The following is a 26,086-nucleotide window of genomic DNA, read 5'->3' on the forward strand; positions in this document are numbered from 1 at the left end:
CATACCACACTACACACAGGCTCTAGAAGCTTTCACATGAAAGTGGCATGCAGGCCAGGTGCAGCGGCTCCTGCCTGTAATCCCAGTGCTTTGGGAGGCCACAGCAGGAGGATCACTTGAGCTTAGGAGTTCAAGACCAGCCTGGGCAACATAGTGAGACTGCCGTCCCTACAAAAAAGTTGTAAAAGTTGAGCTGGGCATGGTAGTGCACACCTGTGGTTCTAGCAACTTGGGAGGGGCTGAGGTGGGAGGATCACTTGAGCCCAGGAGGTCAGGCCTGCAGTGAGCTATGATCACATCTCTGCATTCCGGCCTAGGTAACAGAGTGAGACTGTGTCTCCAAAAAAAAAACGCAAAGAAAGTGGCATGGAGCACTTCAGTTTCTGTTTATAAGCCAAGTAAGTCACAGGGCCATACCTGAATCCAACAGGGGAAGACAGTGCAATTCTTCTGCGTGGCCAGAAGGAGAACTAGAAGTATCAGTTGACAGCACTAAGGACCACCACCATGTTTAGCGTAGCAGGAGAAGGGGGCCGTCTGGAAGGGGAGAGGGTGGGAAAGAAACATCAGCCAGATTAGGAAGCTCCTTTATGCTATGTTGTAGGGGGATTTTGTTGTTTTGTTTTGTTTTGTTTTGTTTGAGACAGAGTCTTGCTCTGTTGTCCAGGCTGGAGTGCAGTGGTGTGATCTCAGCTCACTGCAACCTCTACCTTCCTGGTTCATGCAGCCTCCAGAGTAGCTGAGATTACAGGCACACACAACCACGTCCAGCTAAATTTTGCTGGGCATGGTGGCTCACGCCTGTAATCCAAGCACTTTGGGAGGCCATGGTGGGTGGATCACCTGAGGTCAGGAGTTCGAGATCAGCCTGGCCAACATGATGAAACCCCATCTCTACTAAAAATGCAAAATTAGCCGGACATGGTGGCACATGCCTGTAATCCCAGCTACTAAGGAGGCTGAAGCAGGAGAATCACTTGAACCTGGGAGGTGGAGGCTGCAGTGAGCCAAGATTACACAATTGCACTCCAGCCTGGGCAACGAGAGTGAAACTCAGTCTCAAATAAATAAATAAATAAATAAATAAATTTTGTAGTTTTAGTAGAGATGGGATTTCGCCATGTTGGCCAGGCTGGTCTCGAACTCCTGACCTCAGGTGATCCAGCTGCCTTGACCTCCCAAAGTGCTGGGATTGCAGGCATGAGCCACTGCAGCTGGCCCTCCTCTTCTCATAAGGATACCCCAAGGTTGGATGTAAGGCCTACCCTAATCCAACATAACCTCATCTTAACTAATTATATCCGAAAAGACACATTCTGAGGTTCTGAGTAGACATGCATTTGGGGAGGACCCTAGTCAACCTAGCACAGAAAGTCATAATGTATTTTTTATGGGGTTTCACCATGTTGCCTAGACAGGTCTTGAATGCCTGACCTCAAGTGATCTGCCTGCCTCGGCCTCCCAAAGTACTGAAATTACAGACACGAGCCACTAGATTTTTTTATTGTATCTAGCAAGGGCCATTGCAGGATATCAAGTCTGGGAATGACACAATTAGTTTCTCATTTCTGAATTGTTGAATTGGATATAGCCAGAGTAGTATTCATTCATTTGTTCCACAAGCATTTGGGTGGTGACAGAAGGCGGCAAAGTCCCCCCATCACATTTGGCAAAGAGGGTTGGAGGGATTCATTAATCAACGAGCTAAACAAATGAATTTGTAATGTTTCAGATGGTGATAAGTTGCAGCAGTAAAAATAAAGATGGGATAACAGGAGCTGACAGCCTGTTAGAGAAAGCCAGAAGTGTTAAGGTGTGAGGAGCGAATGGGCTAGACAGCTACGAAGGAGACAGAAGCAACAGAACTTAGTGAGCTTCTAGAATTACAAGAGGTTCCCTGAGACAAAATCTATAGCAATGCCTAGGGCAGGAGGCTTTGATAAACATTATTTGCATCTGAATGTGGCGTTGGAATAGCTCTTTTGAAGCACTCTGTCCCCACGGACATAGATGAAACACCAACCCTTTCCAGGAGAGTGGGTAACAGACAAGCCACTCAGCTGGTTTATTAACATGGAAATTTTCACAAGGGCTAAAATAAAGATTCAAGTCAATGGAAGCCGCCTTTTTAATTGATAAGAGCAGTTCAGCAGTAAAGGAAATGGGAGATGCTTGATGCCTGTGTCGTCCTAGTATTGGGGAATTCTTTGGAACACTCAAAGCCGACCTCCCCATCAGCTCAGAGAGAATTGACGGTCTGTGCATGTCCTTGTCAGGCTTTCTGTGGGGTAGGGTGAGATTAGAAGCAAAGTTGCCTCTTTTACTCCTCTGGTTTCATTCTTCACTCTGGCAGTCAGCACAATTCACAGGTGTATCGGCTGAGGAAGCAGCTCACAAACTCTCACCTCTCTTACTTCCATGCCAGTTTGGCACCGTGAACTTGAAATCACTGGCATTGTTCTCTTTACCCTGCTGGAATCACAGACGCTGCAAGTTGAAAGTCACCCAGAGGCAATCTGATGGTTTCCTTCCCCTAGAGGGAGGAGAAGTCTCTTCTGTCCATCCACAGCAAGTGTTGTTCAACCTACACACATGTGCTGAACCACAGCAGTTTGTGGTCTCTCGAGGCAGGACCGCCCCCACAACCCCATGGTCAAGCAGCCCCTGCAGTTGCCGTGTTCTTCCCCAAGACCCGTCACCCATCCTAGCTGGGAGCCACATGGCGTTATGCTGTTTCCATTTAAGCATGAGGTCATTCAAAAGTTGGAAGGTAGCGTGCTACCATTTTAGAACTGTTGTGCCAAACCCTGTGAACCTCAGTAAAGGAAGACACCAGGTTCAAGAGGCTGATGAAGAGACCTAGAGCCAGCAAAGGAGGCATGGGGTCTTATTAGGGGCTTACATCCAGGAGAGAGAGCCTAGTGGCAACAAGCCGGACATTAGAACTGCCTTATATACAGAAACAGTCCAGCAGCAGAGGTCTGGATAAGATTTCACCTTCCTGTGGTCCACTGTCAGGCTGGATGACATAACCACACAGCCTAGCGGCAGGAAAACAGCAAACATCATGCAAGTTATATAACATTTTGACTTAACACCCTCCCCCTAATGACCTCCACCTGGCAACCTTCATTTAACCCAACACTCAGGGCCTCAGCCTGTATAGCTCATGTTCCATGGAGTGAAACAGAGTGGGGCTTCCGATGTTTGTCATAGATAAGGAACGAATCTCCTGGTCGACCTCTCCTGGATTCCCTAGTTCGAAACACACATTCAGGTGCATCTGCCATCCAGGGTCGTCCCAAGGGTATGCTTAAGTCACTGTTCCCAGGTGCATTTACCCTACGGGAACACACCTTCACATCATGTCAGCCTAGTTCCTTCCTTTCTTTGTATCATTCCTGCCCTTTAAATCTGAAACGAAGATTAAGACTTCCAAGCCAGGCCGATCTGATAGAGGGGGAGGCAGAAGCAGATACTAGAAACAAACAAAACTTTGGACCAAAATCCCATTTCAAAGAAACAAAAAGTAGAAACTATTCTGTCATAACTACCCAAGGACTACTAAAAGGAAAAACTGTGTTACATTTTTTAAATTCCCTGTTAAGTTCTCCTCCATAATTTTTATGTTCTTGTGAGGCAAAAAGTAAAACATGTTTAACTTTATTTGACTTTATGACATTGCTTTTCAACAAGCAAATGTTAAATGTGTTAAGACTTGTACTAGTGTTGCAACTTCCCAAGTACAAGTATCCCTGTATCCCTAAAGTCCACTTCCTATCTTGATTTTTCCCAGTAAATGAGGCAAGCAATTCTAAGATCTTCCACAAAACATCTAGCCATTTAAAATGGACAGATGAATCATTCTGCCTATACAAACAAGCTAGCTACTGGAGGGTGGCTGGGGCATGCTACTCATAAGATTTCAGGGTGTCTTCCAACTGAAATCTCAATGTTCTCAGTATGAAAAACCTGAAATCACATGCCTATATAAGGAAAGTGCTATTCACCCAGTAAACCCAAAAAAAGCAAATGGATAATGCTGGCCATTTTGCCTTTCTCACATTTCCTTGGGAATCTGCAAGAACCTCCCCTTTCCCCTCCCTCAGTAAGACCATTTAAGTGTGTGTTAAACAACTACAGAATACTAAATTAAAAGTTTGGCCAAAACCAACCATGAAGCTGCAAAAAAAAAAAAAAAAAAAAAAAGACTTCCAAGCCAGGCCCAATTACTACAACCAGTCTTTATATGGCAATACCCCAGCATCTAGACCACCCACTAACTTCTCTCCTCCTGATAGTCTCTGCTTTGTCTATTTTCCTTGAAAACCACAGGAACCAGCTGGATCCAGGACTCCAGCCACAATCCAAGGGCCAGGGTAGAGGGTTCTAAAATTTCTCCATAAAATTTACTTCTTGATACAAGAAAGCCATATAAGCCGTAATGGCTGACATTCCAGAAAAACACTCGTAACAAGCCCCGGCGCACAGTGAACTCAAACGCCTCTCTCTGCTCAAACGTTTTGTGGTTCCAAGAGAAAACAAATACACCGTGCACATTTTTCTTTCTTTAAAGATTGGAAAGAAATGAAGAAAAGACTTCTCTTGTCCATGGTTTTATAGAAAAACATAAAGCGCGTGTCCTCTGTGACAGATTTCCTTCCCTCTAAATCCAGCAAGCCCATGAAAGAGCTTAAGTGTGAGCGGATGTCACATATTCGTCTTCCCCAGCCACTTCGCTGCGTTTCTGAAAAGATAACATTGATGCCTCAAGTGCAGACATCTTGAGATTTAGGAGCTTGCCCCTTACAGTTGTTTGTAAATTGAGCCTAGAAAACGTGTCTGTTTCTAACTGACCCCGAGAACAGAACTGGCAACGCCTTCGTGCAGAGGAGCCCTACTCCACGGAGCTGATTCTCAAGAAATGTGCTGAAACTTCCTTTGGGCACAAGACACCTGTGTGCTTCTCATGTTTGGACCCAATCCTGTTCCTTCTGCCATCTGCTGTCTGTGTCGTTCTTGGCTGCAGAACACAGCCCCCAAGCAGAGACGCTGAGTCCTCAGTCCCCAATCCTGGTGCCACCCACACCGGCTGTGTAACCCTGAGCCAGTCACTTCTCTTCTCCCATTAACCACACAAGGATAATAATGGAGTCTTCCTGGGGTCAGATGTGCACACTGGTACTCGGCACATACCCTGGGCGGCATAAACAGTTCGTGTGACAGGATCAATCAGGGCTTTCTATCATGAGGTTCTCTGTGGGGTAGGATGAGATTAGAAGCAAAGTTGCCTCCTTTTCTCCTCTGGTTCCATTCTTCTCTCTGGCAGTCAGCACAGTTCACAAGTGTATCAGCTGAGGAAGCATCTCACAAACTCTCTTCTCTCTTACTTCCATGCCCTTTTGGCACCGTGAACTTGAAATCACTGGCATGATGAGATCGAGTCCTATTCCCTGGGCCTTGTCCATGTGATCTGATTTGGAAGCAGTCTTTGTGGGTGTGATTTATTGAAGGGTCTGGAGATGAGAGTACGGTGGATTATCCAGGTGGGCCCTGAATGCCATCACAGGTGTTCTTAGAAGAAAGAGGCAACGGGAGAGAACACAGGCACACAGAAGCACAGGCAAGGTGAAGGCAGGGCAGAGAGAGATGTGGCCACCAGCCAAAGAATGTAGGCAGCTGCAGAAGCTGCATATGGTACGGAACAGACCTCCCCTAGAGCGTCCAGGGAGCACAGCCCTGCCCACACCTTAACTTTGGACCTGAGGCCTTCTGAACTGTGAGAGATCAAGTATCTGAGACCCTAAGCCACCTAGTTTGTGATATTTGTTACAGCATCCCCAGGAAAAGGATTTAGTGAGTGACGGGTGAGCCATTAGCATCAGCTGAACACAGAACTGAGGTGACAGAAACCCGGCCACACTGTGTGAGGCGCAGGGCAAAGCTTTCCTAGATAATAAATCATTCAGACTGCTGCCTCTCTGCCTCTCCCTGTCTGTCTCCTTTCACTGTCTCTCCTTCTCTTCTTTGTTCCTGATGAAGTTGATCTGCCTATAAATCATCGTCCTGTATGAACTTTTTAAAATTTTAAGATCTGGGATACTTGTGCAAAATGTGCAGGTTTCTTACATAGGTAAACGTGTGGCATGGTGGTTAGCTGAACCTATTAACCCATCACCTAGGCATTAAGCCCCACACGCATTAGCCCAGTATAAGCTTTGGTCTCCCTTTGGATGCCAGCTGATTCCTTTCTTCCATTGCCCGTGGGTTTCTGACTGCCCACAATTGCTAAAGCGAGTTGTATAGGCTGCAGGAACAGGTGCACAGGACTCTACGGCTTTCCCTGATGTGTCTTTTCTCTGCTGAGGTCGGACTTTTCGATGGCAATACATTTTAGTTTTGCTGGGCCAGGAGTGTGTCCAGGAGGTGGAATTCAGCAGAAGCAGAAAGTTCAAGGGTGTGGAAGATAGCAGTTCAAGTGGCAGCTGCAAAGGGCTTTTCAACTCAGTGTTTTTTCAGCTTGACTTGCAAATAGAGCCTCAAAGTTCTCAGCTCTTAAAAATCTTCAATGTGTCCAGTCTCATAGCAGGAGGGAGAATTTGAAGATGGCCAGTGTTGCTGTTTTTCAGGACCTAATACTTCTTTGTGCTCAGTGAATGGGCAAGTTATTCTGAGGAAGAAAATATATTAGAGGCTTCAGTGCTAAGTAATAATCAAATAGGTCGGGGGGTGAGCAGGCCTTCCACAGTCATTCACACAGGAAAAACATATTGAGGCTGGCCCCACCCTAAATCTCAGTGGCGAATAACTAAAACTATTCAAGAGTCACCCTACATCCACGGTGAGCCACATTGCCCTGATACCAGATGCTTTCAGGGCAACCTTGATCATGGGTTTTTGTCTAGTGCATCTTCATGCTGCAAGAAAACTCTGTGTTTAAGCATCTCTGTCTCCCAGCAAAATGTGGCCAGTGGAAAGTCCAGATGAGGCCTTTTCAGTCTGGTACCCACAGCCCTAGCACAGGGCCTGCCACAAAATAGGCCCCCATACAGACTGGAGTTGAACAAAACGCATTGTTTGCAACACGTGGGCAGGATTTCTTCTTTCCTGCAGCAGATGATGGGACTGACCCATAAAAGCACATCTCATATTTGAAATGTATGAGATTCTTGGATAGTGCAAAATACAGTGTGTGCATTACACACTGAGGAGGCTGCTGCAGTGTCTCCAAACCCCTAAGGTCACATAGGCTGGGAGACTTTTAAGAGTCCCTGGTACCACTTTTGTTTCTGCAGTTTTCATAAATTTCTTTTACTTGGTCATAGTCTCTGGGTGATACTTGGTGTAACAGACAACTATTACAGTACAAGATGTCCGCTTCAGATCTGTGCAGCCCTCCTGGGCCCTTAGTTGGAGTGAATCAAAGCCCCTGCACACACATACACCTGTGTGCACCCTCTCAATTTGACATTCACCCATCCCTCTGCTTCCCTCCTTCAGAACCCTCTGCTGCTGGTGTTTTTCTGTTGGTTTGTTTTAGTTTGTTGCTTTTTTTAGAAAAAGATGTCTCACCATGTTGCCCAGGCTAGTCTCGAACTCCTGAGCTCAAGCAGTCCTTCCGCCTCTGTCTCCCAAAGTACTGGGATTGCAGGTGTGAGCACCACACCCAGCCCATCTCTGCTGCTTCTTGCTCATGGCATCATCCCTTTGGCTATCAAAAGGTAGCTCTCCTGGCCATCCCTTCGCAGAGGCCATAGTGGAAGTTTATAATTTGATCTTGGTTTTTTTCCTTTAGCTTTGTCCTTTCTGAAATTCTTCATTTTAGCCTAGATTCCTCTTGTAATAGAGCACAGCGTTCCAACAGTGCTCACGGATGACGCATTGCCTCAAAGTTGCCACCTCTGAAAGAGTGTAGTATGTCCACCCTACTCATTCGGTCGGAGGGAGAATCCAATTGTTCTACCTGTTCTGCTGCTGCAAATGATAATAGTAACCACCACAACCACAGGCTCAGCAGACAACATGCCTAGCCCAGAGCTGCACGTCCTCTGCCTCTCATTTGCCCATCACAGATACCCAACAAGACAGACGCCACTAGTATGAGCTTCCTGTTGTGGCTGTCATGAATTGCCACATATTTATGGCTTAAAATATGCAAATTTATCTTCTTACCCTTGGGCCAGAAGTCCAAAATCAGTCTCATTGGGTTAAAGTCAAGGTGTAGGCAAGGCTGGTTCCTTCTGGAGGCTCCAGGGGAGAATTCACTTTCTTGATTTTTCCACCTTCTAGGGGTCACCTGCACTCCTTGCTTCCTGGCCCCTTCCTTGGTCTTCAAAGCCAGCAGTATAGTGTCTCCAGATCTCTTTCTTTGACTTCTGCTTCCCTGGTCACATCTCCTCTGACTCTCCTGTCTGTCTCTTACAAGGACCTTGTTGGGCCCACCCACATAATCCAGGATAAGCCCCTCATCTCAAGATCTTCAGTCACATCAATTAAGTTTCTTTTACCTTGTAAGATAACATGGTAAGATATTTACCGGTGTTGGGGATTAGGATATAGGGATGTTTGGGACTGTTATTTTTCTAATCATACTTTTATGACTGCCTTTGTAACTGTTTAGTGACTTTTGCAGCTCAGAGAGGCTGCCCATGTGCCCAGGCTCCTCAGTGAGTGAACTGAAGGCAGGATTTGAAGCAGGCAGGATTTGATCTTGGAACCTGGGCTCTAAACCACTACTACACCATATGCTCACCCAAGCAGTGCCTAAATGCCTATCTTCTTTGCCAGGCTCTCAGCAACTTGCAAGGAAGAGTCATATTTTAACTATCTCTTGAATCTCACCAAGTGCATGGGAGAGATCCCAGGATATTGTTGAGGCTTAATATTGAGTTAAAATGGTAGTTGCCTCCCTTGTACAAATCTATTTAGACAACCTAGGGTTACTTTGTTTTTGTTTGTTTGTTTGTTTATTTTTAAAAAGAACCATTTCACACTAACCTAGCTTTCATTCAAGACTTCTCTTCTGCTGCTTTGTCAAAAGTGGTGCTTCTGGGCCGTGCTTCCCCCATCTTTTGATAACAATATTCTCAGAGAACACGGTGTCTTGGGCTGAATGTTACATGTAGTGACTCACTTAATCCATGCACCAACCCCGTCAGGTGAAAACCATTACTGTCCCCACTTACCACCATTAAACCTCAGGCTCACAGTTGTCCAGAGAGGAGCAGCTGTTCAGTGGCAGAGCTGGGACTGAAACTGGGGACTCTGTCTCCTGTGGGCATGCTCCTAACCCTCTGAGTATTGTGAGTCTGGATGGGAGGCCAGTGGGGATTTATGTCAGATGGTGCCCTGTGGTTGTAACCAATGAAAACCAACCCAGACTTTCTTTAGCAAAGGGGAATTGATGAGTGGATCTCTCCCCTAACAAGAGGCTGGAGATGTCAGCTTGGGGAGAGCAGGAGCCATGATGACTCTGGAGCCCTGAAGCCGGCCCCAGGAGCTGGCCTGTAGCAGAGGCAGTGGAGTCAGGGCACTGCCACTCAGGGGCGGGACTCACAACCCAGATCCGAGGGAGCATCAAGTGCAGCTCTCTTGAGTCATGTCCATTGGGCCTTGGGGTGTGGGGAGCAGGTGCCTTTGCTCTCTCTCCTGCCAGGTGGTTTCCAAGAGAAGAGCATTCCAATCTGGAAAAGCAGTATTATTGTAGGGTAGAAACGAACACATGGGGAAGACCATTTAAAACCACGAATGAAACAGAGTATTCATACAGAATGTGCCAGAAGCTCCTGGATCAAATCTCCTTTCACTCCTTAAATATTTATTGAGCACCTACTGTGTGGCTGGCCCTGTTTCATTCAGGGGATATGAGGGTGAATCAAATGTGCATTGTTAAGTTTCATGGATCGAAGTTATCCCTTGAGTGGTGGCCTCATGGCTTGGAAGAGGTATTACAGCTGTCAGTTGTGACATCCACAGTGGAGAGAAATGAATCCCGTCAAATGGAAATGACTCTCCAGTTCCATGGGGCACAGATGGCCTGGGAGAAGCTACCCAGGCTGTGAGCCCAGACAGTCCAGAAGGCCCCCTCTTAGATCTCAATCCCAGCACATTTAATTTCAGTTCTGTGTGACCCTGATAGAGATCCTTCATCAAGTTTTATTCTTCATAAAAGATCCATTTCCATAGACTCATAAAGCAACTCCTTCTAATTCAGTGTTATTTTATAAATACTTTCATTGCTCGCATCAATCGCAGGCAGCCGACTTCCCAGCCATAAAACAACAGCTTGCAACATCACCATGTTACCCAATATGTATTTACTTATCAAGTTGGAGAACACATGTTTGCAAAATCAGCAACATTACAGCTTTACTAGCAATTTGCTGGCACTTTCTTCCCGTTGAACACGGAGTCTCAATTGTGTGGTATTTCAACATCCTGGCTCATTTGTATCTTGTAACTGCAGTAATCACCAGCACCCTGCAAACCTCGTGGAGTTCCTTGTTGATCATACCTGGAACTTCAGCCAGGTCACTCACCTAACAGGTGTGGTTCTGGAATCATCAATCATCTGTCCTGCACTACACCTCAAGGATATAGGTCCTACATGTCCCTTGGGCTTCTGGACCTAGCTCGAAGATGCCGCAGACAAGCTGTAGTGCAGGGCAAGGTGCTCAATAGCCACTCTGTAGGGAGAATTCTGGAAAATTATTCTACCTGCAAAATGCAATGTGAAATACCTAACTGACATGAACTGTGTGGAGTTGAGTAGGGAAGTGGGAAGAATAAACCATACTTCCTGGGTTTGCCTCTCAGCTCAGCAACTTACCAGCTAGATAACTGTGCTGATGGGCAAGTGGTTTCACCTCCCTGGGCCTTAGCTTCTCTCTCCATAAAATGGGCTAATGACACCTGCCTCACAGGGTTTTTGGGATGATTAAATGCTTGCAATGCCCTGAGTCATCTGCAGTGGCATCAACCCTCATAAAGGTTAGCTCCCCTTCACTCTCGCACCAACTTTCATATTCATTCAGGAAGATGCTTGTGTGTGTCCCTCTGAGTCCATACTCAGCCACTTGCCAGTAGTGATGATGGAGTGGTTATTTGACTTCCCCAAGCCTGATTATCTTTCTTTTAACATAGAGATGATCTGATTACTGATTACTGATCTGGCAGGGCTGTTAAAAGAACTATTTCTGGTGCACAGTCCACACGTGTATGTCCTCCCCCATGGAATTACTACAAAAGTCTCCTCATCAGCGCCCCCTATATTTTACATAGTCATAAGTGTTGGCCCATTTTACAGGTAAGGAAACTGAGCCTCTGTGAGGTTGTGTATGTTGCTCAGATCACATATCCAGTAAGTAAGGCGTCAGATTCTCCATCTGTTCACCTCCTATCATTCCAAGGGTTCCACTCTCAACGCCCCACACCAGGCCAGTAGAATAAAAATCTCTGGGGGAGAGTCTCAGACATCAAGAGTATTTTAAAATATCCTCAATGAGCAGCTGGGGTTGCAAGGCAATAGCCCCAGGCTATGTTTGCTCAACCATATTCTCATGTATGGCCCACATCTGGTGGGTCCCACCAGAAAAAAAAAAAAAGGGCGGGGGAAATTTAGCAGAAATATTGCATTAAAAAGGAGCATGTATCTTAGAATACAGCAAATTAAAGCAGAAATCAAGGAAATAGCAGTTCTCTAGTGTCTAAAGCAAGGTCAAGAGCTGGGAGCCAGAGGAGGAATAAACTGTGAAGCCAGCACAGGTCTCCCAGGACAGGGAACCCAGAGCTTAGGGCTGGAGAAGGCACTCCCAGAGAAGGTCCAACCCTAGCGCAGTCACTGTTTGACTTCTGCCCAGGTACATCTTGCTTCTCACCCAGTAGGGAAACAACCACTAGAGGAACCAAGAGTTCAGTGAGCAGGTGCAGTTCTGGGGCCATAATGATGAAAAGGAAGGCATGCGCATTGTTGCCTGATCACCTGAGTATAGGCACTGAGGCCGAGACACTGAGTATCCAGGTGCCCCCCTGTATTTCCCAGGCCCTCCACCATCTGACTCCTGGCTCTTGACCACGACTGTCTGTGTGATTTGCAGAGCCCATTGTAAAATGAAAACTCAGGGTCCCTTGTTCAACAACAATTAAGAATGTCTAGAGGGTGACAACAGAGCACTAAACACAACAGAGGTGCCATCTGAGCAAAGGGCTCTGTGCAACTGCACAGGACACACGTTCATGAAGTCCACCTGCTCTTGAACTTGCCTTAGACACCAGGTCTGGCCGCTGAATTGCAGGCAAGAGTGCTGTGTGTCATTTCTAACTGAAGCATTCAATGAGTCAGCAGGTAAGTTTGCATCTCTCTGCCCCTCCTGCAGCAATCAGGAAACCACATGTTCCAGGTGGCATGGCTATAAGATGCAAGGGTCTGGATCCCTAAGCCGCCACTTGGAGAGGGTCTGCCCCTTGAAGGGAACCCCCAAAGTGGACTGAACTTGAGTGAGAAATGAACATTATATGCTAAGCCATTGAAATGACAGGATTGGACTGTTATCTCAATCTAGCCTAGCCTAATATAGTCTATTTTTTGTTTGTTTGGTTTTGTTATTGTTTTTGAGAGGGGGTCTCTCTCTGTCACCAAGGCTGGAGTACAGTGATGTGATCTCAGCTCACTGCAGCCTCCACCTCCCGGGTTCAAGCAATTCTCACACCTCAGCCTCCCCAGTAGCTAGGATTACAGGGACGTGCCACCACGTCCAGCTAATTTTTTGCATTTTTAGTAGAGAAAGGATTTCACCATGTTGGCCAGGCTGGTCTTGAACTCCTGACCTCAGGTGATCCACCCACCTCAGCCTCCCAAAGTGCTGGGATTACAGGCATGAGCCACCATGCCTGGGCTATGGTCTGTGTTTTTAAAGAGCAAATTGCTGTGCCTTTGCCCTTAAATAGATATAAATGATAGGGACAATAAGCCTGTTGTTCAGAATTAACCTAGGGGTTCATTAATATTTAGTGTCAGTCAAGCATCAATTACTTACCTGCTTTCTACTCCACCTTTTTCTTACCTTAAGCTGTAAAAGAAGAAAAATGATAAAAACTCATCTTTATTTATTCACTTATTCATGTATTTATTCACTTGTGCATTTGGCAAATGTTTACTAGACTCTTACTACATGCAAAGCGTTATTTTGGTGCCTTTGAACACTTTCGTATTTGTCAGATATAGAGCAGCATCCTTAACCTCTACACACTAGATGCCAGTATCACAACCCCTGCCCCAGTTGTAACAACCAAAAGTATCCCCAGGCATTGCCAAATGTCCCGTACAGGGGCTAAAATACCCCTCACTGAAAACCACTGCTGTAAAGAGGACTAGACTTGCCATTTTAAAATCTCTTAAATCGGCTGGGTGAGGTGGCTCACACCTATAATCCCAGCACTTTGAGAGGCCAAGGTGGGCAGATCACCTGAGGTCAGGAGTTTGAGACTAGCCTGGCCAACATGGCAAAACCATGTCTCTACTAAAAATACAAAAATTAGCAAGGTGTGGTGGTGAGTGCCTTTAATCCCAGCTACTCGGGAGGCTGAGGCATGAGAATCACTTGAACCTGGGAGACAAAAGTTGTAGTGTGCTGAGATCGTACCACTGCACTCCAGCCTGCACCCCAATGACAAAGCGAGACTCTGTTTCAAAAAAAACTCTTAAATTGGTTAAACAAACAAAAATACACCCACGGTGTCCTTTTGTTGTTTTTAGGAGTTTATGGAAAAATATATTTGAGAGTTACAACTACTCCAGGCTAATTCAATATAAAGATTTTTTTATTATTAGTTTGGAATATTAAAGACAAAGTTTCCACTTAAAATTGATTTTTGAAGTGGTTTTAGGCAAGATCATTTAATTCAGCATAGAGTATCCTATGTCTTTCAAAAAGAACTTCATAGGAATGATAAATAAAAAGATTAAGTGGAATTTTTAAAGGGTGTAAGAAAAATATTACTGTAGAAATCTGGATAAAATGAAGAAATTAGGACAGTAAAGTGAATCATGATGGGGGGACCCCAGTTTTGGCCATGTGTTACCTAATATGTCATAAACAGTTCTTCAGCTTCATTAAACCATAGCTCACCAGAAAGAAGGGCAGACACTGGAGGTTAAACTGCAGTGAATGAAAACCTGAAATAATCACAAGGTGGTCCTGTTGCCATTATCTCTTTATCAGTATAAAAATAAACAACCTTTGAAAACAGATGGAGACAGTCATTGCTTAACTTGTCATAACTTATTACATATTTGACTGTCAATTTATACTTAAAAAACCAACTAGCTCCAGGGAGACAAAGTAAAGTGGAGAGGAGAAGCGAAGCCTATTGCATTTCAATTCAAGCCTGTGGTAATTTCAGCGGCAAGGAGACACTTAGGACTGCTTTCAAATGAAGTCAGCAACTGTCCCAAAATTTAAGGCATTCTCATTTTTAAGAGCAGCGTTGTGTTCCTATGGGATGGCACTTCCTCGACTCAAACCTGCGTCAGGAGTATATATATATCTCATGCCCACTTATTCAGTGCTGTTCTCCCACAGGGTGAGAGCTCTCTGAACCAGATCATTCTTGGACAGATGAATTTTCCTGTTCTAAACAGGGAGGTGGGAGGAAGAAGGGCAAGATGTTTCCAATGGATGTACCATTTTTTAAAGTTGTAATCTATCACTGGAGGACTCATCAACAACATTTAATTCATGCCTTTGGGGGAAAGAATGGCTCTACCAGTAGCCAAGATCAAAAACTGGTGGGCCTCAGACCGAAGCCTGCCATAACCTCTTTTCTTTGGCCTTCCTAGTCCCACTCAATGATCTTTTATTTTTTAAATTTGAAGTAGTATCTAACCTGTAAACATTTTGACAGTTTATACAAAAATTCGAATTCCCACCTTTTCTTAAAAAATGAAAAGGACTGGCTAGTCCAGGCTCGTATTGCAGTCATACAGTAATTCCTCTGAGCTAAAAGGCAGCTGCCGCCTTAGGCAGGAGGCACACGCTCCAGTTTGCCACCATCCCCACCTCTCCCGATTGTCTTGAAAGCACTTTACTCAAGTGAAGCTACTTGTATGGGCACTGAGTGAGTAGGTGAGCTTCTCACTCCTGGCCCAGCTCCCACTCTGACCACAGAGATTCCCACCTTCGAGGCCAGTGGGACTGAGCTCCTATCAGAGGACCGACCAAAGGTCATAAGTATCTTCATCAAAACTCACATTACCAAGCACTTTCTGGATCAAATGCACAGCTGAGCCACCCTATGAAAATGTGGGAGGGGTCCTTGTGCTGGTGAATGACAACCCCTGGATAACTGGGCAGCCGAGAGACAGGCCCCCAAAAGGAGCAAGGGTTGCAAAGCCAAATCTCCCAGACCTTACCTTAGACCTAAGCCTGCTTCTGTCTTCCCAAAATCAGACTGGAATCACCTCTTTTCTCTGCCACTCTACAGTTCCATCTTCCTACCCTCAGAGTATAGGGGCAGGGATTTCTTTAACAGTCTTCACACCCAGAGCTGAGAGCCAACCTCCTCCTCCCACCTGGCTGGCCGGTAGAGTGTTTTGAAGATGAGCAAAAAAAAGGAAAACAAAAAACAAAAAACAAAAAAACTGAATGATGAGGAGTGGCTTCCAATTGGACATCCCCTCAAATGAAAATAAAGCCAGTCTGAAAAGCAAACGTAGGCCAGTGGGAAAATGAGACATTATTTACGATTCATCACATGGGTGGCTTTCCAGGAACGCGTGCCTTGCCAAACGTGGGCTGCCTCTGGATCCCTATCAGGCTAGTTGGTTATCTTTCATCAACTAGTCATTCGACACTTTCCCTATCAATTGCTGTCTACTCAAGAATGTTGACATGACCAGACGAAGGGGATGCATGCATGCGTGCACTCAACAGAAGTGTCTAGGCTTGTCTAAGGGAAGAGAGGAGTTGTTTCCTGATGAGATTTTAAGTAACTCCTGCTTCCATAGATCCTGAGAGTGAGTCCCAGAAGTAGTATGTCTTAAGCCCTAAGTGGTTGGGTCCCACAAGACATTTCCCTCGTCATCATTGCACTCAGCAGTGGGTCCTCACAGAACTGAGTTCTAAATTGTGAGAGTCAATTAAAATAACAATAAAACTTACATTTCTCCATTACTTACCATCATCCAGGTATTGGACTTCGTATAGATTAATTTATGCATTCTCAAAGGGGGCAATATTACTTCTAAGCGAGAGAAAATTGGTAATTAGGAGAGATGGGTTTAACATATTAGATGTATTAGATATTACAATGGTTTGTGCCCTGCCAGGGCCATAGCACATAAATAGATATACAGTATATCTATAGAATTAACATTTTGTGATGGAGTGAGAGAGTGTCAAGTAGAAAAAATGTCTAAAAATGTTCTTGGGGGAAGGTGTTAATGGAAATACAAGAGGTTGAGAGAGCATCAGTCCACTCAGTGCCTCCAAAAACCCATGAGAGAGGAGCTGTTTGGTCAATGAAAAGTTGAGGCGGGGCGTGATGGCTCACACCTGTAATCCCAGTACTTTAGGAGGCCAAGGTGGGCAGATCGCTTGACTTCAGGAGTTCAAGACCAGCCCAGGCAACATGGCAAAACCCCATCCCCATCTCTATGAAACTTAGCTAGGCATAGTGGTACGCACCTATAGTCCCAACTACTCGGGAGGCTGAGGTAGGAGGATCGCTTGAGCTTGGGAGGTCAAGGCTGCAGTGAGCTGTGATCACACCACTGCGCTCCAACCTGGGTGACAGAGGGTGACCCTGTCTCAAACAACAACAAAAAGAGTTGGGGTTTAACTGCCCAGAGAAGCCCAGTGGGTGAGGCCTGGGTTTCAAACTAGACAGCCCAAGTCCTTAGCCGGGCCACTGGCTTGGTTCTGCTTTGGTTTTGCACACTGAGGTCTCTCTCTTTGCTGTTGAGGACTGTTAGGAGAGAACTGGCTCATGTCCACCTGCTTGGTCAGGAAGCAATTTTAGATTGGTGGGTTTGGGGCAGTCAGTTGAGTGAATGGGTCGTGGGCTGTGTCCCAGGCACTAAAGTCACATTTGCAACAGTTCTCACATCGGCAGTCTGCTTCTTATGACCAAGAGACATGTCTACATCTGAAAGCAAAACTTGGCCTGCAGGGTGACCACCTCATTCTGGTTTGCCCAGGACTGTCCTGGAATCCCCTCAGTCCTGGGAGAACTATGTGGTTCTCACTTGGAACCAGGAGACCCAAAACCTTCAAACTGAAGGATCTTCAATGGAAATTTAGTTTCCGATGAGAATCATTCCAACTAGATATATCCCAAAATGTTAGAATTTAAAATAGCAGCTTCTACATCTGTCTCACCTGGCTAAGCACCCTCAGCTGCTGCTGGTCTAAGGCTTGTCTTCTGTTACAGGGGCAAACACATAAGTAACGTGGTGCAGTGCAGGATCCATGACCACATTCTCCTTTGAAAGCTCAACTGTTAGATCATTTGGTCACAGAAGCCATCGTTTGGGTGGAATTAGAACTTACTGCCTCCTCTAGTGAGTTTGATGCTTGACAATTATGTGCCATTTCGTCACATCAAAGAGGTTCACCTGGTGACATCTGCCATCTCTGCTCATGTTTGCTTTAACATCACACTTCTCCCTGGAAAGCACATGGTTGCCCTAACTGTGCTATCAGAAATCCGGTGCTGAATATAGATCTGAATGTCTATGTCTCAATACATGATTCGCTTATAGGAATAGCATTTTGCAAAAAATGAGCCTGACACTTTTTGATCAGGCAAAGGAAATGTTTAGGGATGGAGTCAAAGAAATGTTAAGAACAGAATAATTTTGTCACTGTCTTTTGGAGCATCCCCATCCTTGCGGCCGGCCGAAAATCCTCCATCACTGTCAGATCTGCACTCTCCTTTCTCAAGGGCTTGGCTGTGCTTGAAGTCACAGGAAAGCAAAACTTCAAAGCTGGCTTTCAAGGTCAAGAAACCAGGCGGCACTTGCTTTAATCAGAGAGCTGCAGTCAAGAGGAAGGGGCTACCTGGCCACAAGGAAGCGATCATGCTTGCTAATCAGCCCGTCAGGCTGGCGGCCGTGTCCTTCGACAAAAGAAAATGACGGCCCGACTTGAGACTTTCAACCAGCAACCTGGGATGTTTTTTTCCCACTTTGGAGGAGCCGCTGCTAGTTCATCTGGCTCATGGGGTGACAGGGTGATTATAATTTATTTTGACACTCAGGAGAATATTGTGACGGGGGAAAAGTCAGAAATGTACTGTGTGGAAGCCCCAGTGCGTGTCTATCGTATAATTATCCTTTCTCTGCTGTCTGGAAACACAAGACAAGCCCGGATGGGAAGCTGCCTGGGCTGGTGAAAACAAAGTGGTGGACATGGACTCCAGTGTATGGGACTGCATAAGAGGAGAGGTACAGGCATCACCCACAGGCAATTGGAGCAGGTACACTGATGCCTACCTGCTGCATGTCAGCCTTGGGCATAGCATTGATGTGTGACCCAGGAATCCCATTCCAGCAAGGACCTCCAGGGCACCTTGAACAGGAAGCTCAGAGGCAGTTGTGAAAAATCTCCAGGCACATTGCTTAGTTGTTCGTTCTTCTTTGAAGACAAGGTACTGGTGGCTCTGGTCAGTGTGGAATGAGGCAACACTACAGTGAATGGCAAGAAGGCAATTCAACTCAAAGAACACTGATGAAGACGTACTGCGTGTCAGATATTGGGCTTACAAAATGAATAAAAGAGTCTATACTGTCCAAGAGGTCACATCTAGGACCATGTGGCCCATCACGAAAAGATAGACAGTTCTGAGATAAAGAGGTTCCATCAACAGCAAAGTTTGGCGAGTGCGGCAGAGTCCACCCGCTCTTAGAGATTGACGCTGTAAGCGTGCTTAATAAAGGCATTGAAAAGTCCTCCAGGGAAACACTGCTTCGCGGTGTTTGTCACATATTTCCCAAATCTGTTTCTCCACTGAATCTATGAAGCCAGAGTTCCTCGGAACCAATTTAGGGAATGCTGGTTTAGGGAGTTTATCCAGCCTTTGCAGAACACAGAAGTAAAGAAACCATGATCCAGCCTCTAGAGGAGGTACTGGCGAGGGCCAAGCATTGCACTCAGCAGATAGGCTGAGGTTCAGAGTAAAGCCTGGTCTTAGAGGCAGACTAGAGGACCACGTGGAGACATGGTGTAGACTACAGAATGTGTGTATGCACATGTGTGTGTGTTGAGGGTTGTTGTGATAGCCACAATAGAAACCCAGATCTGCACGCTAAGACCATGGGCAGGGTGGAAGGGAGAAAGGACCTTGTGAGAGAGAGGGCTGTCCTGTCACCCTTTGTCCCACATTCTTTGCACAACTTAATCCTAGTCTCCTGTATTTTAGGCCTTTGCCTGCACTGCCATAATTGGCTCAGAAGCCAGGACAGAGTTTAATACTACAGGGCATCTTCTCTGAACACTAATGTACTAGGCACTGTACAAATAGGTCATCCCATGAAATCCTCACAACAAGCAAAGAGGAATGTTGAAAACGGGGAAACTGAGGCTCAGAGAGAGATGAATACTGTGGCCATGGGCACACAGCTTCTAAAGACTTGAACCCAGATATGTCACCTCAGAGTCGTTGTTTTCAATGCTGCAAACCTATTTACCTGACTTATGCACAATGCGGTTCCCACAGAGGCGCGATTTCCTCCAAAGTAAATCCAGTGATGCATTCGTGTCTGGGTTGAGACAAACACAGGGCTGAAGACCGAGTTCAGTTGTTCTGTAAAAATCCATTAAAATAAAAAGCATTTTCTGTGTATGCTTGGGAATATTCCAGGATAATTTTGTGTTATATCGTGTTGTCAAATCTGTAAACCAAAAGATATCCTCAGTGAATTTCCTGGTGAAAACTAAAGACTCATCAACCTGAGAGGTCTTTTTCTTTCTTCCTCTAATCATTTTAATGCATATGTCAGTTGCAAGCCATGATGACTTCATTTTTATACCCTCTATGACTTCAATTAAAGGCAGATTAAATAGGGCACAAATCCAATCAATCAAGCATTCATTAGACATTAACTAGGTGCAAGGCCCTGGGTCAAGTGTACTTAACCAGAGACTGGTGTGGAATTGATGGGGTTAAGGCTTCCTTCTATGTCTTTGGCCACACAGAGCTCCCTACAGCAAATCCCTGGGTAAGATCGCAGGCCTGAAATCTGCCTCTGATTTCTGATGGGGTAATTCTCAAGTTTGCCTAGATTAGGAAGGTTAATATGTGTCACATTTCACATCAGTTTCCGTAGACTGCGAGTGATGGCCTAGACCACTGTTTGATATCACTGGTTCTGCAGCATGGTCAATGGGAGACAGAGCCATGTTGTTCCTGCTGTCTTCCAGAGGCAAGGGGGCTGCATAGGCCAAGAATGTGCTTTTTGGGCGCTGAACCTTGAAGCTTGCCCTGAGACCGTTTCTCAGGGCAAAGAAACAAGGTGGATAGGAAGTGCACCTTGAAGCATGTGGCTGGATGACACCATTGGTGAAATTAACCGAGACTGCTTAACAAATCAATCGAACATTGAGGGTGGCCAGATCTTCCTTGTTTATCTGATCAGTCAGGCCTAATGGCTGATAATCTAATTCCAGTGGTGAGGGAAAAAAAAACTGGCTTTGATGATTAGAGAAGCATTGTTATGGAAGGGAAAGCAATACTGGGTGGTGGTAAAACCAGATGAATTCTATCTTTCCTTTAGGCCTCAGTGTTTTCTTCGTATGAGTATTCCTGCTTCTTTGATGAACATACATCAGCTGCTTTGATCTCTTCCGGTTAGGTTACACTTTGAGTCCAGACAGATTCAAAATCAGAAGATGGGGCCTTACATTTGTAGAAGAATATATTGGGATAAAAAGTTATGGTTAGGCAGGATGCCCTAAGCCAAATATGATAGCAATACAATTGCTATTGTCAATCACCAAAACCGGCAGGCATGTTTTTATGGGTACTTATAATTATACTCTTTGTAAATTAAATTTTAATGGCCAAAGCAATACATTCACCTTGTAAAAATAAACAAAATGTTATAGATGGGGCCAACATCTTTCCCAATGACCATGCCAAATCCCAATCCCCTCTCTTCTTCTCCACATTTAACCACCATCACCAGAAAGAAGTTCTCCTTATAGACCTTGTTCTATGCAATTATAAACTGTACCTGTAGAACATGTGAATACAGTATTGTGGCATGTTCTGTAAGCAAGTTCACAAAAATGATATCACTATCATCCTGTGGGTAAGGAAAGTTAAAATGTGCCACATTTCACATCAGTTTCCGTATACTTCAAGTGGCTGCCTGGACCGCTGTTTGAGAATGCTGATTCCATGCCGAGGTCAATGGGAAACAGAACCATGTTGTTCCTGCTGCTCTCCAAAGGCAAGGGGCTGCATGAGCCAAGAATGTTCTGTTCGGGTGCTGAACCCCGAACATTCCTCAACCTGACATTTTTACTAAATAATATATCTTGAAGAGTTTCCCACATTAGAACCCATTAGATCTACAGTCTTTTTAAGCTGCTATAAAATATCTCAGTGTGAGAATACTATCATTTTAACAATTCCCCTGTTGATGAACAGCTAGGCTGTTTCCAAATTTTTCACCTAGACAGATAATTCGGCTAGAAATTTGTTTGCACAGATCCCTTGTGGACACATGCAGTTGTTTCTGAAAGTAGATGCCAAGGAGATGAACTCTTTGCTGTGTTACTCTTTGCTGCCCAATGGTCCTTGACAGCGGATATACCCGTTTCCCTTTATATCAGCTGCATGGGAGGAAGACCCATTATCTGACACCCTTATCAATCATTGACGTAACCTAACACTCCACATGCTTGTTATAGAATCAGGTCCTGTTTGTGTGACTCTTGCTTGTTTGTGAGTGAATCCAACCGTGGTACCCTCATTTTATATTGGAAGTCCCTAAAATAACACGGCTGCTACATAGTAGGTACACATTAGGTTTGCTCTCGTTCCCTTTAACTGGAATGTCTTTTTGCTTTGGGGTCCCTTCTACTTGTTCCTGCCTACTCTCTTCTTAGGTGTGTGCATCAGACACCTTTGTGCAAACCCCAGACTCACTGAGGTTGTTTGCCTCTGTATTCGTAACACCCTCTCTCAATGTGCCTGATAGGTCTTATGCTCGTTATATGTTTATCTCTTCTACTAATTTCTGAGCTCCTGCACACCCAGGAACATGCCTCTTTGTACTCTTGTTTCCCCAACACCCAGCCCAGGCGCATAGAGTTGGCATTCAATAAGAGCTTTAAAAATGAAGGCCATGGCTAGGTGTGATGGCTCATGCCTGTAATTCCAGCACTCTGGGAGGCCGAGGCAGATGGATCACCTGAGGTCAGACAAACCGGGCCAAAACGGTAAAACCCCATTTCTACTAAAAATACAAAAAATAGCTGGACATGTTAGTGCACGACTGTAATCTCAGCTACTCAGGAGGATGAGGCAGGAGAATCACTTGAACCTGGAAGGCGGAGGTTGCAGTGAGCCGAGATCACGCCACTGCACTCCAGCTTGGGTGACAGAGTGAGACTCTGTCTCAAAAAAAGAAAAAAAATAAATAAAGAATGTCCCTGTCGCAAAGCCACGTCCACAGTGGAATGAAAGCCCCTGAAAATAAACAGTGTATCAACAGAGGGAAAAATTAAGCGGTCAGTCTGCTGAACAGCAAAGATTTTTTTTTCTTTATTTCAGGTCTTTCCATGGGATGGAGCAGGGAAGGAAAGGAGGAAGAATAGCTGAAACATAGCAAAGCTTAGGAAATACTTTTCTTTTTTAATTTGGAGAGTGATTGGCACACTGCTGCATTGCCATTGCCCAGGTGGGGAAGGGGCTCTGACCGTTGCCGACCCATTGATAACCATTCCCTGCCTTTCTGTCCTGCCCCGATAGGGACCACGGTGATGCGGATGACAGCCTTTGATGCAGATGACCCAGCCACTGATAATGCCCTCCTGCGGTATAATATCCGTCAGCAGACGCCTGACAAGCCATCTCCCAACATGTTCTACATCGATCCTGAGAAAGGAGACATTGTCACTGTTGTGTCACCTGCACTGCTGGACCGAGAGGTGAGCTGAAAAGAATGCACTTTCTTTTTCACGAGAACAGAATGTGGCTTCATGCAAGGGGTGATGTGGGGCTCCAGTCAGTGGCTTTTTATACTGTAAAGGCAGAAATCAGGTGTTTACCGTGTTTTGGTGGGAAAATCTATAACGGGAAATGGGATATTATGTGACCCCAGAAAACACATGCTCTAAAAGGCTAAAGCTCTTGGAACTGTTTGTATTCACTCAACCTGATACCTGTTTCCTCAACAGCCACTTATTCTCTAGGCCCTGGTGATTCCAGACTCTGCCTCTAGCCCCTGCTTTGATGCTAGAAGGGAGAGGGAAAGACGAGGGAAGGAGGGGAAGGGAAGGGAGGTGGCTTCGTCCAAGATCACAGAGGCTGTCCCTGCTGCAGAGTCAAATGGCCATGACTCCCTTCTCCAACCCTTTGCTGCAGGCGTCCTGCATTCCTCCTTGAACCCTTCTCTTCCTCCATCTCTGTTCTCGTTCCTTTTGGCTCTCTCTGTGAAATCTCCCCCGTCTCCTGGGTCACATGTCACAAACCGGTGACCCCTGGACCAGTCAGTCCACATGCCTGCTCTTTGGTTTTGCCCACAGTGTTTTACAGTTTTCAGAATTAGTTGCCATATCAAAATATTTAGATTTCATATTTCTGTTTTAAAAATGCCAATTTCCAGTTTTCTTAGAAATCAGAAATCCTGGAGACATCAGGTCCACTTTCCACACATGCACCATCGGTGACGTGAGGTGTGATGCTCCAGTGGATCCAGGGTCAGCTGCCCCCTTCAGATGGGACATGTGCTCCCACCTCGATTACGTTTCCACCCGCATGGGCCCCTCTGGCCCTGCCCTTTCCTGAGTTTGAGGTCCACCCTGTAGCTTACCATAAGCTACCTTAAGTAGAAGACCCTTGCGGCCCTCCAAACTCAGCATCCTTAAACCAACTCGTGGATTCCTACCCATTCTTCGTTCTCCATCCACCCTAAGCCTACTCCTATTCTGCAGTTCCCTGCTCCTGACATCATCCCACAGGCATAGCACCTTGGAGTTGTCCTTGACCTTCTGCAAGAACCATCCACTCTGTGGTAGCTGCTGGGCTTCCCTCAGGGGCTCTGTGCAATTCCCCCTCAGTGTTTTTGATGAAATAAATTCATGGTTCAGAATGTCGTTTCCTCTGCTTTCTCCTCTCTTACATGCTGTAGTTTCTCAAGAGATTCTGGATTACATCAACTCTCCCTAAGAAGCTGTCCTCATCCACCTGATTCTTCCACATTCTTGTTCTTCCTCCCATCTCTGACTACCCTTGCCTGTCGCCATCCTATAGAAATTGGCATATGCTAATTAAGGTTGTCATTTGTCTCTGAAGAAGATTCTCTTTCTCTTGGTCTAGGCCTGAATTGTCCAGTACAGAAACCACTAGTCACATGGGGTTATTGCAATTTTAAAGTATATTAACTGAAATCAAGATGTAAAAATCATGTTCTCGGTCACATGGGCCACACACTTCAAGTGCTCAGTGGTCATACGTGGTTGGTGGCTATTGTACTGGACAGTGCAGACCTAGAACACTTCCATCACCCCAGAAGGTTCTATGGGGCAACAATGGCCTAGACTGTACATTTCTTGACAATAGAGACTGTGATCATATGCATGTTTGTATTTCTACTGCCTAGCATGGTTGAAGCACTCCTGAAAATCCTAATTATATGTTTGTTGGCATAGAGGGAAAAAAAAGGAAAAAGAGTTGGAAATAAAACTAAGATCTTACATAAGCAGTGCGAAACAGAAGCTCGAAATAGGTAATTATTGAAAGGGAGAGAGAGAGAAAGAAATTTGCGTTGAAACTCTGATTGTCCTTTGGAAAATGTACTTGTTTCTAGGTAAAGAATAGGGAAGTAGAAAAAGTAATGAGTCCATTTCCTTCATTTCATCTCCCATTCTCTTTCTAACCTTCTTTTTTTTTTTTTTTTTCTGAGGCAGAGTCTTGCTCTGTTGCCCAGGCTGGAGTGCAGTGGCACAATCTTGGCACACTGCAACCTCCACTTCCCAGGTTCAAGCAATTCTCATGTCTCAGCCTGCTGAGTAGCTAGGACTACAGGTGCCTGCCACCATGCCTGGCTAATTTTTTATATTTTTGGTAGAGATGGGGTTTCACCATATTGGTCAGGCTGGTCCCGAACTCCTGACCTTAGGTGATCTGCCCACCTCGGCCTCCCAAAGTGCTGGGATTACAGGCATGGGCCACCGTGTCCAGCCAACCCTCCCTATTTTTGTGGCTGACATATTTTCTTCTTTTGGAGGCCAGAGATGACTTCCCAAGGCTCTCTGTTGCCCACTTGGCATGTGCGTGCACGTGCGTGTGCACACACACACACACACACACACACGCCAGCTTTCCTATAATCCTTAATGCTCCCGAAGCTTCTCACAAGATCCTTTCACAGGAAAAAGATGAAGCATGGTGATTTCTCCATTTTAGCTTCTCTTTGTTCTGAGAGAAAATATTTTATAAGTCTCTATTTATAAATCAAAGTGATAATGTAGTAAATTATCCCATTTTAAAAGTTTATTTTAGGGGACAAATGTGTTTTCAGCTCATGATCTTTTCATTTGGGCTTTCATTAAGTTGTAATAAGTATGTAATTATGGGAGTTGAATTAAGCATTTCTAGTCACAAAACATAAACAGGCCCCCGAAAAAGATCAACGCAATTTAACCAAAATTGGAAAATCAATGAAAATGAATAAAGAGTATCACTCTTCTCTGAGGGTTTCCAGAGTTCAGTGCTGATCCAGGCAACATCAGTGCAATCCAAAGGAAAGAAATGTCCCTAAATTTAGGCGAGCCTTGGCTATTTCCTGTGCTGTGATAAGCTTCACTTCAGCATGTTTGCTGAGGAGGTGGAACGTGACTCTAAGTTCTTGTCTTTGAGG

At 45.3% G+C, this 26,086-nt stretch overlaps 1 protein-coding gene across 10 annotated transcripts in view; it reads left to right on the plus strand.

Annotated features, from left to right (window-relative positions):
• CDH13 (cadherin 13) overlaps nucleotides 1-26,086 on the plus strand; it is a 1,167,676-nt gene that overhangs the window by 838,537 nt on the left and 303,053 nt on the right. For all 10 annotated transcript variants that reach the window (XM_077984054.1, XM_077984047.1, XM_077984053.1 and 7 more), the window contains 1 exon segment: nucleotides 22,975-23,153. In XM_077984054.1, the coding sequence (XP_077840180.1) occupies nucleotides 22,975-23,153 (179 nt within the window).

This window comes from Macaca mulatta, chromosome 20 (genome assembly GCF_049350105.2).
Source record: "Macaca mulatta isolate MMU2019108-1 chromosome 20, T2T-MMU8v2.0, whole genome shotgun sequence".
In the NCBI taxonomy this organism is placed as follows: Eukaryota; Metazoa; Chordata; class Mammalia; order Primates; family Cercopithecidae; genus Macaca; species Macaca mulatta.